Source organism: Anas platyrhynchos, chromosome 32 (genome assembly GCF_047663525.1).
Source record: "Anas platyrhynchos isolate ZD024472 breed Pekin duck chromosome 32, IASCAAS_PekinDuck_T2T, whole genome shotgun sequence".
Lineage (NCBI taxonomy): Eukaryota > Metazoa > Chordata > Aves > Anseriformes > Anatidae > Anas > Anas platyrhynchos.
The window spans coordinates 3,486,291-3,506,189 of NC_092619.1; the positions used below are offsets into that span (position 1 = coordinate 3,486,291).

A 19,899-nucleotide genomic window follows, 5' to 3' on the forward strand; every position below is an offset into this window, starting at 1 on the left:
AAACCCAGAAGCCTGGACACCTCTTGCAAAGCTGCTGTAAGACATACAGCCATGGAGTTACTCCCTGATTTTCTGTTTTCTGGGATTTTTCCCAGAGTGAAGGACACAGGCTGAAAGTCCCAGAATGGTCTGTGAGGAACCAAGGGCTGGACCAAGAGCTCCCTTTGTGGTGGCACATGCCCAAGCAGACAACAACTGGTCTTGGAATCATCTACATTGGAATGTGTCCCTGCAGTGGGGCAGATAGCCAATGCCTGCCTGGAGAGGAATCTGGAGCTACCAGATGGGGCAACCCAGGGAAAATGTGCTTATTGGATAGTGATTAGAACCTCATAAAAGGAGTGACCAAGAAGAGTCTGGGAAAGGAAAAGGAAAATGTGAGGTGTCCAGGGGCTAAGGAAGACTCTGCAATTCCTGCTGAGGTGGTGAAGAGCCAGCAGGTGAAGGCCCATAAGAATAATTGAGGACACCCTACTTGAAGCCTCCTGGGCCAGGTCTGGTACAGCACTCACCTGCCCTTTGTGCCCTTAGAGACATCCCATGGCCCTACCAAGCACGGCCCTATAGTTCTGAGCCATCAGGGCAGGTGGAAAGGGGCTCAGCAGCAGAGATCCCCATGGAGTTGGGTCTGATGACCACCTGGAGCAGAATGGGTGTGGTGCAGTCCTCCGGGTGACCCTGGGCACCACAGCCCCCTGGATCTGCAGAGCAGAATCGCCAGCTCAGGACCTTCCATTTCCTGAGCCATGGCTCGTCCCAGCTTGGGGGCTGCTGGGGAGGCCCAGAGCCACCTTTGTCCCAACAGCTGTGGTGGCCATGCCCAGAGCCCTACAGCACGCTGCAGTGGGAACTGCCCTGGGGCTAGCCCATAGTGGGCTGATGGGCTGGGCTGCTGGGGTGGGCTGGGAAGATGGCAGGGTGGTGGGGGGAGGTGGGCAGAGGCTAGGCTGCGATAGGCAGTGCCCGGCAGAGGGCAACAGCAGCATCAGGGAGGGTGGGAGCATGTAGGGGAGGGCTCCCAGCAGGGCTTGGTGCTGCAGAGCCAGGGATGTGCGAAGGGAGCCCAGAGCTGCAGGGGAGAGGAGGCCGCTCTGGGCCTTTGCTGGCCTGGTCAAAGCAGGAAGGGGGCCCAGGGCATTCGTCCCCTCACCATGGCCTGTCAGAACCTGCAAGGTAGTCATGGAGCGTCCAGGGCCAGGCTCTGCACTGTGGCAGTGAGCCCTGCCTGTCCTCCTCCTGACACACTCCGTACGGTGGCTGTAGCAGAGGAGACCCCTAGCCAGTCCCTGCATGAGCCTCTGCCCCCCGCTTTGCCCCAGCCCTCTCCAGCAGCATCCTTGCTGCTCTCTGATGCACACCAGGACCTCCCAGTGCATGCCAGCCAGCACATCTGCTGAGGGCCAGTGCGGCTGCTGCAGGGCAGGAAGCTCAGCATGGCACATGCAGCCACCTGGGCCTGGGCCTGCCTCTCCCCTTAGCCTCGGCCCCGGCCTTGTCTCTGCTGGCAGGAGCTCTCTTGGCATGCACTTCCTGGCCTCCCCTCACTTGCGCACAGCTGCTGCCCACTCAGGCTGCTGGCACAAACGTGTCCTCACAAGCAGCAGCACCCCTTGGGCTGCTTCTCCTGGCCTCCCCCACCACACTGCCTTGACTCCTTGTCTCTGCTGGGCCCCCTCATTGACACGCAAATGTGTCCCTTGGTTGTTGGCTCCATCTGCCCTGCCCCACAGGATGGTATATATGGGGTGGGACATATTACTGTTACATGTGGAAGTGTTTTTGTAATCCTAATTCGTGATGGCACAAAACCACAGTTCTTTCACCAGTGATCTACATCCTTCTTCAGGTGAATTTTCAGGATCTCTATTCATCACAGGAGGAGAAATACTGATGGTCATGAGCACTTGCATTTCATTGCTTTCTCCATCATGGTGTACTCCCTCATCTTCCAGGCACTTCCATCCATCTTGAATAAACAATCCCTGTTGAATGTCCCCTTTCCAGATGCCTGTCTGGACCTATGAACTTCCCATGGTTCTACTGCTTCTTCCTCCCCTTACTCTTTGATCATTCAGACCACTCTGACTGACCCAGTTTCTGCTTTGAGCTTCATTGCGTTCAAGCTTGCCGATTGATTAGCAGTCATCCTAATTGTTTCTGTAGCAAGCTCCTCATCATTTATCATTGAATTAAGATCATATGGAATAATACTAATCTTAATACCTATAATTTCTTATCAATCAGTATAAAATACTTTATCTACAGTCATCCTTTTGTGAGGATAAGCCAGTGAGGTAAACCTGACTGGAGACATACAAGATGAGGAGCTTGCTTTGCTGTTTGGAAAATTGCTGCATGTTTTCTTGTTGTTTGTTTTAAAATAAGGAAAAACCCTTCTGTGCTTGTGTGCAGCCAGGTCTCTAAGGAAAGCAGGTGGGAGCTGGTGCAAGGGGGCTGTAACATCCAGCTGCAGACTTCAGCACAGAAGTGTGGTGCAAGGAAAAGTGATGCAAGCACCAGGTGGCCAATGAGAGAAATGTCAGGGTTGAGGTGGTGAGGAGCAAGGTTGTCTGTACATTGTCAGACCTCAAAAGGCTGCTTTCCCTCCTTATGGATGTCTCCATAGATTAAGCGCTGGATTAATATCAATTGAAGAAAGATGCTCAAAACTGAAATGCAATAAAATTCACCCTTTAAAATGAGAGGAGACATTTATTAGGTGCTTTTTGAAATCTTCCTCCTTAACTACACTATGAAAGCTCTCCAATTAGTTCTCCAAGTCTTGAAGACTTGAATAAAACTATGGAAGACATATGTTTGCTTAGGAGTTTCTGCATTTTAATGAGTTCCATGGTGGATTTTGGTACTCAGTCCGTGAATGTCAGATACTGAGAGGAGAATGATGCAATTGCTTGAGCAAGTAAAGTCAGGAGAAGTTGAAGTGACTTGGAGTATTAATGGGCCCCACTGAGGGCTGTTACCAAGAGATTCTCCTCAGGGACTTGCTAGGGCAGATAATTGGACGCCATGATTACAGATAGGCAAAGCACTGTGCTGAGAAAAGTCTTGGTTTGTTGTGCTGAAGTTAAAGGGCCAGGTCCTGACTCCAGCCACTAGAAGGGAATGTCCTGCACTCCCATGTGATTCTGTGATTCTGTAATAGAGGAAAGGTAATGGAAAGGGGTTATGGACTAATCTTGGCCTCAAGGGATATTGCGGTAAAAAATTAGAACGGTGGATTCCTGGCAGGGTATGGAGTGGCATTTAGATTTAGGTATTGATGCAACAGGTTAAAACAGGGTAAGGCCCTTACATGACTGCTTTAAGTCAGCTTTATGGTGGGATCAACATTACCTGAATATGAATTACCTCTTCAAAATAGTTAGCTTCTGCTGTCCAAGCTCCTCTTTCCTCCCCCAGATCTCACATCTCTCCTGGCCAGGCTCCTCCTGCCTTCCCCTTAAAGAAGTTTTTCCCAATATCCAACCTAAACCTCCTCTGGTGCAACCTTAGCCTATTCTTCTTTCTCCTATAAAAGGACACGTGGGAGAACAGACCAACCCCCACCTCACTGCAGCCTCCTTTAAGGTATCTGTAGAGAGCAATAAGGTCACCCCTGAGCCTCCTCTTCTCCAGACTGAACAAGCCCAGCTCCCTCAGCCGCTCCTTGTAGGACTTGTTCTCCAGGCCCCTCACCAGCTTTTTTGCCCTTCTCTGGACTCATTTGAGAACCTCGCTGTCCTTCTTGTAGTGAGGGACCCAAAACTGAACACAGTACTCAAGGTGCGTCCTCACCAGAGCCGAGTACAGCCGATCACTTCCCTAGCCCTGCTGGCCACACTGCTTCTTATACAAGCCAGGATGCTGTTGGCCTTCTTGGCTACCTGAGCACACTGCTGGCTCATATTCAGCCGACTATCCACCAATACTCCCAGGTCCTTCTCTGCCTGGCAGCTCTCCAACCACTCATCTCCCAGCCTGTAGCTCTGCTTGGGGTTATTGCTCCTCAGGTGCAAGACCCGACACATGGCCTTGTTGAACATCACACAGCTGGCCTTAGCCCATGCGTCCAGCCTATCCAGATCCTCCTGCAGAGCCTTCAAGTGCTGCATGATGACACTCAAGATAAACTGTTCCATGATTTTCCCTGGTACTGAAGTTTAACTAACAGGCCCATCGTTTCCTGGGTCCACCCTCCAACCCTCATTGTAGATGGGTGTCACATTTGCTAGCCACCAGTTGACAGGGACCTCCCCGGGTAGCCAGGACTGTTGATAAATGATGGAAAGTGTCTTGGCCAGCTCTTCCACCAGTCCTCTCAGCATCCTCATGTGGATCCTATTCGACCCCACTGACTTTTGTACATCTAAGTGCTGTAGCAGGTCTCCAACCATGTCTTCATGGATTATGAGGGCCACATTCTGCTCCCCATCCCCTTACACCAGATCAGGGGGATGGGTACCCCGAGAACAACTGGTCTTGCCGTTAAGTACTAAGACAAAGAAGGCATTAAGCACCACAGCCTTTTCCTCATCTCTTGTCACTAAGTTTCCCCCCACATCCTGTAAAGGATGGAGATCCTCCTTAGTCCTCCTTTTTGTGTTTCTGTATTTATAAAAACATTTTCTGTTATCTTTAAGAGCAGTAGCCAGAGTGAGCTCCAGATGAGCTTTGGCCTTTCTAATTTTGTTCCTGCACATCCACATAAATTCCTTATTGTCCTCCTGAGTGGCCTGCCCTCTTTTCCAAAGGTCATAAGCCCTTTTCTTCTTCCTAAGCTCTAGCCACAACTCTCTGTTCAGCTCTCTGTTCTTCCATACTGGCTGGACTTTGGGCATGTGAGGATGGACAGTCTGCTCCTGAGCCTTGAAGATTTCCTTCTTGAAGAGTGCTCAGCCTTTCTGGACTCCTCTGCCCTTCAGACCTGCCACCCAAGGGACTCTGCCAACCAGTGTCCTGAACAGCTCGAAGTCTGCTTGTAGAATGCCTCATCTGTCTCCTCATCGTGGTTTGGCGGTCAATAAGATATCCCCACCAGGATGCCTGCCTTGTTGGTCTTCCCTCTGACCCTTACCCATAGGGACTCAACAATATCATTCCCAGATTGAAGTTCTGCAACATCAAAACACTCCCTAATATAGAGAGCCACACCACCACCCCTTCTGTTCTGTCTTTCTTTTCTGAAGAGCCCATAACCATTCATTTGGAGACGGATGAGGAGTTCTACAGGCAAGTGACAGAAGTTGCGAAATCTTCAGCGCTTGTACTCGTGGGGGACTTCAACTTCCCTGACATACCCTGGAAGCACAACACAGCCCAGAGAAAGCAGTCTAGGAGGTTTCTGGAGAAAGTGGAAGATAGCTTCCTGACGCAGCTGGTTAGTGAACCTACCAGGGGTGGTGCCCCGCTAGACCTTCTCTTCACAAACAGAGAAGGACTGGTGGAGGATGTGATTGTTGGGAGCTGTCTTGGGCAGAGTGACCATGAAATGGTGGAGTTCACTACTCTTGTCGAGGCCAGGAATGGGACCAGTAAAACCACTGTATTGGACTTTCGGAGGGCTGACTTTGAGCTGCTCAGGACACTGGTTGGTAGAGTCCCTTGGGAGGAGGTTCTGAAGGGCAGAGGGGTCCAGGAAGGCTGGGCGCTCTTCAAGAGGGAAATCCTAATGGCACAGGAGTGGTCTGTCCCCACGTGCCCAAAGACGAGCTGTCGGGGAAGAAGACCAGCCTGGCTCAACAGAGAATTGTGGCTTGAGCTTAGGAGGAAAAAGAGGGTTTATAATCTTTGGAAAAGTGGGCAGGCCACTAGGGAGGACTATAAGGATGTAGCGAGGCTGTGCAGGGACAAAATTAGGAAGGCCAAAGCTCATCTGGACCTCAATCTGGCTACTGCCGTTAAAGAGAACAAAAAACGCTTTTATAAATACATCAACACAAAAAAGAGGACTAAGGAGAATCTCCATCCTTTACTGGATGCGGGGGGAAACTTAGTTACAAGAGATGAGGAAAAGGCGGAGGTGCTCAATGCCTTCTTTGCCTCAGTCTTTAGCGGCAATACCAGTTGTTCTCTGGATACTCAGTACCCTGATCTGGTGGAAGGGGATGGGGAGCAGAATGTGGCCCTCACTATCCATGAAGAACTGGTTGGTGACCTGCTACGGCACTTGGATGTGCACAAGTTGATGGGGCCGAATGGGATCCACCCAAGGGTACTGAGAGAACTGGCAGAGGTGCTGGCCAAGCCACTATCCATCATTTATCAGCAGTCCTGGCTATCGGGGGAGGTCCCAGCTGACTGGCCACTAGCAAACATGACGCCCATCTACAAGAAGGGCCGGAGGGCAGACCCAGGAAACTACAGGCCTGTCAGTTTGACCTCAGTACCAGGGAAGCTCATGGAGCAGATCCTCTTGAGAGTCATCATGCAGCACTTGCAGGGCAAGCAGGCGATCAGGCCCAGTCAACATGGGTTTATGAAAGGCAGGTCCTGCTTGACGAACCTGATCTCCTTCTATGACAAAGTGACGCGCTGGGTGGATGAGGGAAAGGCTGTGGATGTGGTCTACCTTGACTTCAGCAAGGCTTTTGACACCGTCTCCCACAGCATTCTCCTCAAGAAACTGGCTGCCCTAGGCTTGGACTGGCACACACTTCGTTGGGTTAGCAACTGGCTGGATAGCTGGGCCCAAAGAGTCGTGGTAAATGGAGTCAAGTCCAGTTGGAGGCCAGTCACTAGTGGCATTCCCGAGGGCTCGGTGCGGGGTCCGGTCCTCTTTAATATCTTCATCAATGGTCTGGACGAGGGCATTGAGTGCACCCTCAGTAAGTTTGCAGATGACACCAAGCTATGTTCATGTGTCGATCTGCTCGAGGATAGGAAAGGTCTGCAGGAGGATCTGGATAGGCTGCACCGATGGGCTGAGGTCAACTGCATGAAGTTCAACAAGGCCAAGTGCTGGATCCTGCACCTGGGGCGCAATAACCCCAAGCAGAGCTACAGGCTGGGAGATGAGTGGTTGGAGAGCTGCCAGGCAGAGAAGGACCTGGGAGTGATGGTGGACAGTCGGCTGAATATGAGCCAGCAGTGTGCTCAGGTGGCCAAGAAGGCCAACGGCATCCTGGCTTGTATCAGAAACAGTGTGACCAGCAGGGCTAGGGAGGTGATCGTCCCCCTGTACTCGGCTCTGGTGAGGCCGCACCTCGAGTACTGTGTTCAGTTTTGGGCCCCTCACTACAAGAAGGACATCAAGGTGCTTGAGCGGGTCCAAAGAAGGGCGACAAAGCTGGTGATGGGTCTGGAGAACAAGTCCTACAAGGAGCGGCTGAAGGAACTGGGCTTGTTCAGCCTGGAGAAGAGGAGGCTCAGGGTTGACCTTATTGCTTTTTACAGATACCTTAAAGGAGGCTGTATAGAGGTGGAGGTTGGTCTGTTCTCCCACGTGCCTGGTGACAGGACGAGGGGTAATAAGCTTAAGTTGTGCCAGGGGAGTTTTAGGCTGGATGTTAGGAAGAACTTCTTTACCGAAAGGGTTGTTAGACATTGGAACGGGCTGCCCAGAGAAGTGGTGGAGTCACCATCCCTGGAAGTCTTTAAAAGACGTTTAGATGTAGAGCTTAGGGATATGGTTTAGTGGGGACTGTTAGTGTTAGGTCAGAGGTTGGACTCGATGATCTTGAGGTCTCTTCCAACCTAGAAATTCTGTGATTCTGTGATTCTGTGAAAAAGGAAACCCTGCTGCAGTGAATACAAGGGCACCTCCCTGCCATCCGCTGCAGTGCAGGTTCTGTCCCTTAGCAACCCCCCTCCACTCTCCTCTCCCACCGAGCAAAGCTTCTGCCCTCTGGGCTGGGGGGTCCTGGGCAGGATCTGCCTCCTGGGTCACCAGAGCCCCAGAAGAAGGAAGGTCTGCCTCTCCTGCCATGTGCCCTATCCCACTGCCTGGCAAAGGGCTGAGAGCCACTGCTCTGCCATAGTGGTGCCTGGCAGCCAGCAGGCACAGCTGGGCAGGTTGACCCCTTTCTGCTTTCTCATCTGTCTCTCAATCCCCTCTCTAGATCATGCTTCTTGTCCTCTTCCCTCCACCTCTCGGTATTGTTTGTTCTCTTGCACTGGAGGTCTTGGATATGTAAGTAATTTGGGACAGCAGGCTGGGGGTCAGCAGATGAGCAGATGCTGGCACTCAGGCAGAGAATTTTATTCCTTACAGTGCACTCACCCAGCACAGGGCAGAGTGCCAGCTGGGGAGCGGGAAGTATGCTATCCTGAGAAGAGAAGAATGGAAGTTTGTGTGCTGGAGCTCCATGAGAAACAGAGTGGATTTTGCTCAGATACCCTGTCCTGGTTGTGCATTTTCCTCCATGGACAGGCAACCATGTGCAGAGGCATTTAATGTCCAACAGCACCTTCCCCACAGAGTTCCTCCTCCTGCCATTCGCAGACACATACCAGCTGCAGCTCCTGCACTTCAGGCTCTTCCTGGGCATCTACCTGGCTGCCCTCCTGGGCAACGGCCTCATCCTCACAGCCATAGTCTGTGACCACCACCTCCACACCCCCATGTACTTCTTCCTCCTCAACCTCTCTCTCATTGACCTGGGCACTATTACCACCACTGTTCCCAAAGCCATGGCCAACTCCCTCTGGGACAAAAGGGCCATTTCCTATGCAGGTTGTGCTACCCAGCTTTTTATGTTTGTTGTCTTTCTCAGAGCAGAGTTTTCTCTCCTTACCATCATGTCCTATGACCGCTACGTTGCTATCTGCAAACCCCTGCACTATGGGACAGTAATGGCCAGCAGGACTTTTGTCAACATTGCAGCAGCTGCCTGGGGCAGTGGTGTTCTCAATGTTGTGCTGCACACTGCCAGTACAGCTGTAGCCTGCAACCACTGCCTCCACACCCCCATGTACTTCTTCCTCCTCAACCTTGCCCTCCTCAACCTGGGCACTATTACCACTACTGTTCCCAAAACCATGGCCAATTCCCTGTGGGACACCAGGAACATCTCCTACTCAGGATGTGTTGCCCAGGTCTTTTTCTTTCTGTTCATGATTGGAGGAGAGTATTGTCTTCTCACCCTCATGGCCTATGACCACTACGTTGCCATCTGCAAATCCCTGCACTACAGGACAATAATGGACAGCAGAACTTGTGTCAACATGGCAGCAGCTACCTGGGGCAGTGGCTTTCTCAATGCCATGGTGCACTCTGCCAGTACATTTTCCCTTCATCTTTGCCAAGGCAATGCCCTGGACCAGTTCTGTGAAATCCCCCAGATCCTCAAGCTCTCTTGCTCAGATGTCTACCTCAGGGAAGTTGGGCTTGTCTCTCTTTAGCTTCAGGGGTGTCTATTTTTATTCTTTTCTCTTATGTGCAGATCATCAGATCAGTGCTGAGGATACCATCCAAGCAGAAACGGCACAAAGCTTGTTCCACGTTTCCCTCACCTGGCTGTGGTCTCCATCTTTTCCAGCACTGCCTTATTTGTCTACCTGAAGCCCCCTTCCATCTCCTCCCCATCCCTGAACCTGGTGGTGACAGTGCTGTACTCAGTGGTGCCTCCAGCAGTGAACCCCGTCATCTACAGCATGAGGAACCAGGAGCTCAAGGATGCACTGAAGAAGCTGAGTCAATCAGTAGTCCTTCAGCAGCAATAAGCTGCTCGTGTCCCTTCACAAGGGATTTCCAGTTCATCTCAGGAAACTGGTGGTCTTTGTGCATTTTTTTCTGTGATAATCTTGTTTGTCTGCCTTCACTCCACTTCTGCAGAGTGGCCTAAAGCCTCTCTTTTTGACTCAGAGGCCCTTGTATCTGTATCTATTGTTAAGGTATAGCTGGCTTCCCCTGTCACATCTCTTTAATAAAAAGGATATTTCCTCAGTGCTGGTGCCTGGATGTTGGGTTCTTCTTCCAATGTTGTGGTCAGGAACAGGCTGAAGAAATTGTTTTATTATCAGGTGGAGGTCATTGCTCTATGAAATTGCTATCCATGGCTCTATGTCCAGGTGGAGCGGGGTGAGGAGTAGTGTCCTTCAGTGCCTGTCTTGGGACCAGCACTGTTTCATATTATTATCAGAAGACGTAGACAGTGGGATCAAGTGCACCCTCAGCAACTTTGCCAATGACACCAAGCTGAGTGGTGCTGTTGATACAACAAAAGGAAGGGATGATATCTGTTTGGACCTGAGCAAGCTTGAGAAGTGGGCCCATGTGAATCTAAAGAGGTTTAACAAGTCCAAGTGCACTGCACCTGGGCCAGGGCAATCCCAGACATGAGGACAGACTGGGAGAAGAACTTGAGAGCAGCCCTACTGAGAAGGACTTGGGGGTTCTGGAGGACAAAATGTTTGACATGAGCCAGCAGTGCATACTTGCAGCCCAGAAGCCAACTGCACCCCAGGCTCTATCAACAGAGGAGTGTCCAGAAGGATGAGGGAGATGATTGTGCCCCTCTCCTCTGCCCTTGTGAGGCCTCATTTGGAGTGTGGGCTCCCCAGCACAAGAAGGAAGTTGATCTGTTAGAGTGGGTCCAGAGGAGGTCCACATAGCTGATCAGAGGGCTGGAGCACATCTCCTGTGAAGAAAGGCTGAGAGAGCTGGGGCTGTTCAGCCTGAAGAAAAGAAGGGTCCTGGGAGACCTCAATGCAGCTTTTCAGTGCTTAAAGGAGTGTTATAAATAAGATAAAGTGTAACTTTTTGCTTGGGCTGATAATTACAGAAGAAGAGAGAATGGCTTTAAAACAGGCCCCTCACTCTGCAGAGCATCACCACCAGCCCTGGGCACTGCATGGAGCACAGGGAGGGGACAGGAGTGGCAGGTTGTGGCATGTTGTCTGAGTTGTGTGGCCATGCTGGGTGAGGACTCACAGCAGGGCATTGGTGGTGAAGAGCCAGAGCTCGTGGACAGGAGTAACATGCAAGTGCAGGAGGCAGGTGGCCACTCTGGGCCATTGGTGGAATGATTAGCATGGGAAGGTGGCCCAGGACATTCGTCATCCCCAGCCTTAGCGATGGCTGTTCCTAGTACTGGCTGCTCACTCTGATTTATGGCTGGGGTTTGCTGCCAGGCCACCCCCATCCTCACCTTCAGCTCCCTGCCTGTGTGGGGGAATGGCCAACCCTGTCCAACCTCTTCCCTGGACCAGACACCTTCAGACCCCAGAGCAGGGATGCCTGTGGAACCCCCCATAGGACATGGTCAGGGCAAGGCAGGCACCAGGCGCAGGGGGAAGGGGAGAGCTGTAGAGAAAAGAAAGCAAGGGTTGCAGTGGGGATCATGCTGGGAGACCATTGCCCACCCTGACCTCACCCTTCCGTGTGCTGTGCCTGAACAGTGGGGCCATGGGACCATGTGTGGGACAGAAGGGACAGGCTGGTGCAGGGATAGAGCCGAGACGGGCCATGAAACCTCTGCCAGGAGATGACAGCAAGGAAAGAATTAACAAGGAATTAATGGATGATTCCTTTGTTATGCAGGTGTGATCAGGGGAAAGGCAGTGCTCACCTGGAACTTGTAGCTTCAAGGAAAGTCAAGAGTAAAAATCCGAGCTTCAATGACTGCATTAGAGCTCAAGGCTGGACAAGACAAAAGCAGAGCTGCTGCTGAAAGGGGAGGGTGACTACATAAGAGTAGACCCTGATGGGGCTGGAGGCACTCAGTGCCTTCTTTGCCTTAGTCTTCACTTCTCACTCCACGGGTCTTCAGTCCTCTGTGCTTCTGGAAAGGGATCAAGGAGGAGGAGAGCAGGGATTGACAGGAATTTTATGAACTGCTACAGGACAAATGCCAGTTTCTGCCTCTACAGGTGACTAACTTCAGCAAAGACACAGGCTGGTGGCTGCCTGGTGGGGAGAAGCCCCATGGGAAAGGTCTTGGTGGGCAGGAGGCTGTGCAGGACACAGCCAAGTGCCCTAGCTGCAAGGGAGGCCAGCAGCATCCTGAGCTGTGTGAACAGGGCCCTGGCCATGAGATGGAGGCAGGGCATTATCCAGAATACTACATCCAGATTTTAAATCCCAAACCCAGGGAAGATGTCGGCAAGCTGGTGTGGGTTTGGGAAGGGCTGCCAGGATGTGTGGAGCACAGAGCACTTCTCCTGTGAGGAGAGGCTGGGAGAGCCGGACTTGTCAAGCCTGGGGCAGGGAATGCTGGAAGGGATCCCCTGGAGCCTGCCAGAACCTATGAGGAGCTCATTGAAAGGGAAAGAAGCCGCTGATATGTAAGGGACTGGACTATCTATTGTCTGACATTACCAGAGGAAATGTAGTGAAGCCTCAGGCCATAGCATGAGCTTTGCCTCACCTGAACATGGCATGTAGTGGTGACTGAGCAACAGTGAGAGGCACTGTGTGGGGCTCTGGGTGGTACTGAAGGGGGATGTGCTGACCATGGAGGTGCCAGAGGGGAGCCTGCCCTGCGACATAACATCAGCCATCCTGCCCTGCAACAGAGAACAACCAATCTGAATGAACACAACATGTATGTGTTAAGAACTGATTGGAATCTAGCAGAGGAAATTAAGCTTGTGTGGGTGGGAGAACCCAGGGAAAACTTTGAGCACGGTCCCTCCTTGGAATTACCCAGCTAAAGTTGATATATGGCTACCATTACATTCTTGGGGTGCTAAATAAAAGTCAACTCTGAGTGAATTCTGGATGCCTGTTTAAAAACAGGCTGGAAAGCCAGGCCCAGAGGGTGGTGGTGAACAGAGTGAAATCCAGTTGGTGACCCACCACCGGTGGTGTTCCGCAGGGGTCGGTGTTGGGGCCCATCCTATTTGATATCTTTACAGATGATTTGGATGAGGGAATTGAGTGCACCCTCAGTAGGTTTGTAGGTGACACCAAGTTGGGGAGAAGTGTTGATCTGCCAGAGGGTATGAAGGCCCCTCAGAGTGACCTGGACAGGATGGATCAATGGGCAGAGGCCAATGGGATGAGGTTCAACTTGGCTAAGTGCATCCTCATGCAACACTACAGGCTTGTGTCAGAGTGTCTGGAAAGCTGTGCAGAGGAAAAAGATCTGGGGGTGTTCGTTGATGCTCACCTGACCATGAGCCAGCAGTCTGCCCAGGTGGCCAAGAAGGCCAATGGCATCCTGCCTTGTGTCAGGAATAGTGCAGCCAGCAGGACGAGGGAGGTGATCATCCCCCTGTACTCTGCTCCGCTGAGGCTGCACCTTGAGTACTGTGTTCAGTTTTGGGCCCCTCACTACAAGAAGGACATTGAGGCCCTGCAACATATCCAGAGAAGGGCTACAAAGCTGGTGAAGGGTCTGGAACACAATTCTAATGAGGAGCAGCAGAGGGAACTGGGGTTGTTTAGTCTGCAGAAGAGGAGGCTCAGGGGAGACCTAATTGCTCTCTCCAGCTACCAAAAAGAAGTTGTGGGGAGTTGGGGATCAGCCTCTTCTTGCAGATAACTACTGATAGGATTAGAGGGAATGGCCTCAGGTTGCTCCAGGGAGGTTTAGTTTGGAAATTAGGAGACATTTCTTCTCAGAAAGAGTAGTCAGGCATTGGAATGGGTTGCCTAGGAAAGCAGTAGTGTCACCGTCCCTGGGGGGTTTTTAAAGAGAGGTTGGACCTGGCACTTAGGGACATGATTTAGTGGGTGACATTGGTAGTAGGGGCATGGTTGGACCAGACGACCTTGGAGGTCTCTCCCACCCTAATGATTCTATGATTCTATTTTGCCCAGTTGCTGTATGAGCTTCAGGGAGCTAGAAACTTGCCCAATCTCCCAGAACTGTCATGAACTCCTTTACAGTATTTATCTTTCTATGGTCTGTTTTTCTAAGACTTTTCTTGTGCAGATAGCCCTAACAGAAAGTAGATCCCCTTAGATGCAGCATGGTCATGGCAGGAATTTCTTCTGCATTATGGGCTTGTGTCTTGGTTGTGGAGAAACTTTCGCAAGAGGTCCACCAACTCAAAGAGCATATACCTTCCTCCCTCTACATGCATGAAACAGTACCTCAGCTACTAGGAGTAAACATGCCTCTGCTCAAGAAAGAGGATATGGTGGGTCCACACAACATACCACTCTGTGGTTTTACCCCATGTGACCATGGAGGGGAGATGAGAAAGGGGGATGGGAAATCTACCTCAACCCTAGAGGCATGGGTATGTAAGTTACAAGGAAAAACAATTGCAAAAGTGGAGGGGGGGGGGGGGGGTTGGGAAGGAAACTTCCAGGAAAATTGCTGCTCCAATTTCCATGAATACTCTGACCAGGACTAGAGGTGCTCTGCCTCCAATCACGTGGAGGGACAACTGAGTTTATTGGACTGTCTGGGTTCGATGGCCTGACACATCAGACCCACAGAAGTATGAGGCTCTAGTGGACGCCAGCGCACAGTGTACTGTAATGCCATCCAGCTATAAAGGAGCAGAACCCATTTTTATCTCTGGAGTGACAGGGGAATCCTGACAGTTAACTGTATTGGAGGCTGAAGTGGAGCCTCTTTAAGACAGTGAGATTAAACAGCTGTTTGCCTTGCTCAGTCTCTTGGAGGACCCTTCTTTTGTGGGGTTGCTGAGGGTCAAAGAGCAGCAGATGCTGATCACTACCCCAGTGGTGCACAAGGAGCAATATTGCACTGAGACTCTGTGATTAACATTCATGAGCTGACTTATTGACTGGAGAGACAAGAAGTGATCAGCAAGACTTGCTCCCCCTTTAATGGTCCCATATTGTCACTGTGAATGGTTGACGAAAAGTGGAGACTAACATTGGACTATCGTGGCCTGAATGAAATCATGCCACTACTGAGTGCTGCAGTGCTGGACATGGTAGAACTCCAATATGAACTAGAATCAAAGCCATACAAGAGGTATGCCACGATTGATACCACGAATGTGTTTTTCTCAATCCCTTTAGCAGCAGAGTGCAGTCCACAATGACACAGGACACAGGTGAAAGCTTGCAGGCACACTCAGCATTCACACAAACACAAACAGCAGAAGCAGCATTATCCTGATCCCTTGTCTGGATGAGCAAGATGGAGGCCCATTATTGGGAAATGTAAAGTGCTTGTGTGCGCAAATGCATGTGCATGTGCATGTGTGCAAGGTAGATCCCTGCAGTAGTTGGGATCAGACACAACCTGCCCAGGACAAGTTCCTGGCTCCCAGTCTGTGCAGTCAAAGACAGTTGGACATATGAACCCCACTGTAGGACATATGCAGCCCCACTGTAGCTGCTGGCATACACCACCCCAATCTAACACACACTCACAAAGACACAGGCACACACACGTTAAGTCCACACACTCCCATGTCTCCTGTTGCTGACTACAATGACACATGGGCCCTCTGATGCCCTGGTTCTAGTCCAGCTGCTGCATTTACCCCTGTGTGCTATCACCAAGTGACCTACAGCCCTTGTCAACAATCCCCTTAGTCCAAATGTTGATGCGGAGAGCTGCTGCCAGTGATGCATCTGGATGGGTTTCTGCCTGGACAGTGGGGTGACAGCCCTCCCAAGGCAGTCCTGGAAGGAGCTGGGGCAAGATCTTGCTTCCACAGGAGCCAGTGACTTGGGTTCCCACCTGCCATTGTGCTTTGTGTTCTTCCAGGCTCATGGAGATGGGCCTTTGATGAGCTGAGGGCTCTCCTGTGATGGGCCTGGAAGCAGCCAAAGCAGGGCATGAACTGAATTACTCATCCTGCCATCACTTCCTTGGGCCTTCATTTTGTGTGCAGATGAACACAGCTTAACACAATCCAGCAAGAACATTATCCTCTGGAGACATCTGCATGTGGAGGTCACATATATACGGAGGTGGTATTACATAAGATATGACAGCAGAGAACTCAAATTGCTCTTCAGAAATACATCACGATTAGGGGAAAAGCTGTGCTGTTGCACGGGCCAAGGCTTCCTTCAGGGCCAGCATCACAGCCTTGTTTCTAAGACTGTAGATGAATGGGTTTAAGAATGGGTACAGGACAGTGTTGAGCAAAGCTACAATGCTGTTGGTCTCCAAAGAAACATATCCTGACGAGGGTGCGTAAAGAGCAATGCAGCTTCCATAGACAACGGCCAAGGTGGTGAGGTGGGAAGAGCATGTAGCAAAAGCTTTTCTCCTTGCAGAGGCTGCTGGCATTTGTAGGATACAGAAGAAGATGCTTGTGTAAGATGCCAGCGTTAGACACAAGGAAGACAGCACAATAAACAATAAGAAAACTGCATCTGTTTTCCAAAGCAGGGTGACATCAGAGCAGGACAGTTGGAATAAGGGGGTGTTGTCACAAAAAAAATGCTGGATCTTGTTCAAACCACAGAAAGTGAGCTGGGAGAGCAGCACCAGGCGGTAAATCAGGAATGTGAAGCCCATGACCCAAACAGCAGCAACCAGCTGGATGCAGAGCTGATGCTTCATGATGGCAGCATAGCGCAAAGGCTGGCAGAGGGCAAGGTAACGGTCAAAGGACATGACAACAAGGAGAGAAAACTCTACAGCACCCAGGGCAAAATAGAAGGAGGACTGGGCAAAGCATCTGCCTACTGAGATTGTTCTCCTGCCAGAGCTCAGAATCACCAACAGTTTGGTGCTTGTGGAAGACGTAAACCAGATTTCCAGGAATGCCAGATTGCTAATGAAAAAGTACATGGGGGTTTGCAGGCGGTTATCCACACACACCAGGAAAATGATGGCTGCATTCCCCATCACCGTTGTCAGGTACATGAGTAGAAGGACCAGGCAGAGAAATAGCCGTAGCCTTTGATCAAGCCCTGAGAAGCCCATGAGGATGAATTCAGAAATGACAGTTCCATTGCCTGTTCCCATACCCAAGCTCCATTCATCCTGCTGACGTAGGAACATGGCAAAAACAAGTCCAATAATTTCATGGTCTGGACAGAAGGCTATCTCCTTCCTTCTCTCTTGCCTTGCTTGCAGACTTCCTATACAACACACACACACAGATTCTTTTGCACATTCCTCACACCCTGACTTTTCTGTTTCACATATCATGCAGAATCCTCAGAGAATTTCTTGTCTTCTTTCCACCTTTGTCCATCAGCTACACATGATTCTCGCTACAAAAACACAGGGCTAAGAACGGATTGTTGCTCTGTTATACTCTATTCTTGTGAAATTCCACTCAGAAGAATTGCAAGCATCCATCATACCAGAGTTTCCAAAGGGAATTTCATGTCCTGCATAAACGCTTTCTATTGTGTAAAAGCTAAATCATCAGTTCAAATATGTACATTGGAATTTATTATCTCTCCTCTTCAGTATCCACCCTTTTTGGACTAGCAACCACTGGGGATCCCTTGCTTGATTTCAAATTAAGCAAATTTCAAGTACCTCTTTTGCAATGGCCTGTTTTCTTCTACATCATCTTCCTTTGTTTCTTTAGGAAAGATGGAATACAAGTAGCAAGTGTAGCTTGCTTTTTTCAGTACTCTAAATTAAAGTCAAAATTCATTATGGTCCCACCAGGTCAGTGGAAACAGATCTGTCACAGAGTCGCATCTGACCTCATTCTGTGTGGAAATGCAGTTGTTTCCAACCATTTGCTATTCTCTCGTACAATCAAATGGCCTCACCTAACTGCCTTACTTTTCTGAGAGGTGGAACAAATTTTGTCATCTTTGAAAGCTTAAGGACAGTCCTTGATGTAGAAAGAGGAAGCACCTAGAAAAAACAAAGTGCCAAGTAATACCATGCAGGTGTATATTTCAGTTGTTTAAAAGTTATATCATTCAGGTTGGGCAATTTAACTTACTCCTATCCTGTCAATGCTGAGAGAGAGAAGAGCATCTGAAAGAGATTCCTCACCTTTATTTTGCATTACAGTTCTAGGCTGTGATGACCCAGCCATGAGCACTTTCTCTTGTCTCCATTGACTGTTGGGGGAGCCTCGGGAGAACAAGTTCTCACAGGCACCAGGAGTGAAGTAGGTGAAACTCATTACTGAAGTCTCAGGTGTCTGATGATTTTGGTAAATTATTCTCTTCTGTAAATCAAACTACTCTTCTAAGAGAAAATAAATAAATAAATAAATAAATAAATAAATAAATAAAGAGAGAAAGAGAGAGAGAGAGAGAGAGAGAGAGAGAAACTTGTTTAATAAAACAGACATTTTCTCCTTCACCTTTCCCTATGTTTTTAGACAGAAAGGATCAGAGAAATGACTGCAAAAAGAGAACACCTCAAAATGCAAGGGTGGAAGAGCAGAAGACAGGTTGGAGGCAGAAAAGTAGTTTCTCAGTGGGCTGTATTGTCCCCTCAGGACCTGTCCCAGGGTAGAATGGGTACACTTAGGCAGGAAAATGGGAAGCTCAGAAGTGGGGAGTACAACCATGTTTATGTGGACATTTCAGCCTGGGATTTGGGCTGGTCTTAGACTCCAAATGCCCTGCTGAGGCACTGTGCACTGTGCACTGGCTTCCTCTGGAAAACTTGTTCAGATTAATCCATTGGCTGTAATTGTTTTAGCTGAAGATTGGCCCAGTCACCAACAGCAATATGTTGTGGTTTAGACCTGACAGGCAGCTAAGCACTAAGGGGATCTGGTCAAGGACCTTTTCCCCTACAACGAGGGTAAATAATCATGGGAGGCAGTGATGGGAAACAAGTCTGGTCAGTCACATTAATCATAAGATCACAAAAACATAGAAAGATTTGGTTTCAAAGCTACCTAAAACATCACCTAGTTCCAACTGCCCTGCCATAGGCAGGGACACCTTGCACCAGACCAGGTTGCTCAAACCCCATTAAACCTGGCCTTCATGAATTCCAGGAATGGGGCACACACAGATTTTCTGGTCAACCAGTTATAGTACCTCACCGCCCTCAGAGAAATCAATTTCTTCTGAATATCTAGTCTAAAACTACCCTCTTTTAGTTTAAAAGCTACCTCTGTCTTGAATGGAAATGCAGGACAGGGAGACCCACTGGGCACAGTTGTTTGTGCTGCTGCTGCTAAGGACAAGAGATATGCATCCCAGTCTGCCTCAGGAGCCTCACACTGGTGCACAGGCTTCACGTCGAAGCCTGATACATGAACTCCTCATTCAGGTGGAGCTAGTCAAGGAAGAGGAACACTTTTTTGTAAGCACCCAGGAAAGAAGTGCACAGCATCTGTCCCAGTCCATGTATTTTCTACCTCCTGCAGCTACTGAAATGGGGGACAGTCACCTTAAAAGCCTATGTCATGCTTTTCCGATCCATGCAGAATTTTCAGATAACCAAAGGTATCAGAACTGACCCCAGAAACCAATGTTTGGGTTATCCCATCTATTTTTATTCACAGGCTCTCATCTGCATGGTATCTCTCCTCTAGCTGGACCCCTTCCTTCACATCTAATTCCTTTGCTCCCAGTGGGCTGCATCATCTCAGTACTTCGGCAACTTGCTTGTCTGTGTTACACCTGGGCTATTGCTCATGGTGGGGGTTAAGAGAATTTCCTTTCCTCTTCTGGTCTCACACCTGTCTTTCTCATCTGGAAGAAATCTCAGCTGATGAGCTACAGACTTCAGAAAAATGTTGTCTCTGTGAAACTCCAGAGAAATATCCTCATCAATTAAAGTGTTCATCAAGCAAGGATCTGTGTGGGTTGTGTTTGTTGAAAGTTGAGAAGCAGACAGTCCTGGAATTGTGATCATTGGTGGGCTAAAGCAGCCCTGTGTTTCAATTCTCCTCTGTGCTGAGGAAGGATGCTGCCAGCTGACACTGAGCAAACCAGAACCTTGGTAAGGAAGCCTCTGAGACATGGGTAGAGAAAGGAGTAAAAGTTTTATTTATTCACCCCTGAATTTTGATTGAAGGCACTTAATTTGATTAAGGTACTCATTAAAGATGCTGTTTATATTTTTTGTGTGTGAAGGTATTGTTTGATATGTTATAAGAAAGATGCATGATATTGTTCAATATACAAGA

General features: G+C 49.6%; 1 protein-coding gene across 1 annotated transcript; it reads right to left on the bottom strand.

Moving 5' to 3' along the window:
• Window positions 1-15,137: 15,137 nt before the first annotated feature.
• Window positions 15,138-17,936, bottom strand: LOC140000493 (olfactory receptor 6E1-like). The gene is made up of 2 exons (XM_072030387.1): window positions 17,796-17,936; window positions 15,138-17,651 (listed from the first exon to the last, which is right to left on the bottom strand). The coding sequence occupies exon 2, from the start codon at window positions 16,980-16,982 to the stop codon at window positions 15,849-15,851; it is 1,134 nt and encodes a 377-aa protein (XP_071886488.1). The 5' UTR covers window positions 16,983-17,651; window positions 17,796-17,936; the 3' UTR covers window positions 15,138-15,848.
• Window positions 17,937-19,899: the final 1,963 nt, after the last annotated feature.

What these genes read in the sequence shown, in the direction of transcription:
- LOC140000493 (XM_072030387.1), bottom strand. Translation starts at nt 16,982, where the DNA reads ATGATATGTGAAACAGAAAAGTCAGGGTGTGAGGAATGTGCAAAAGAA.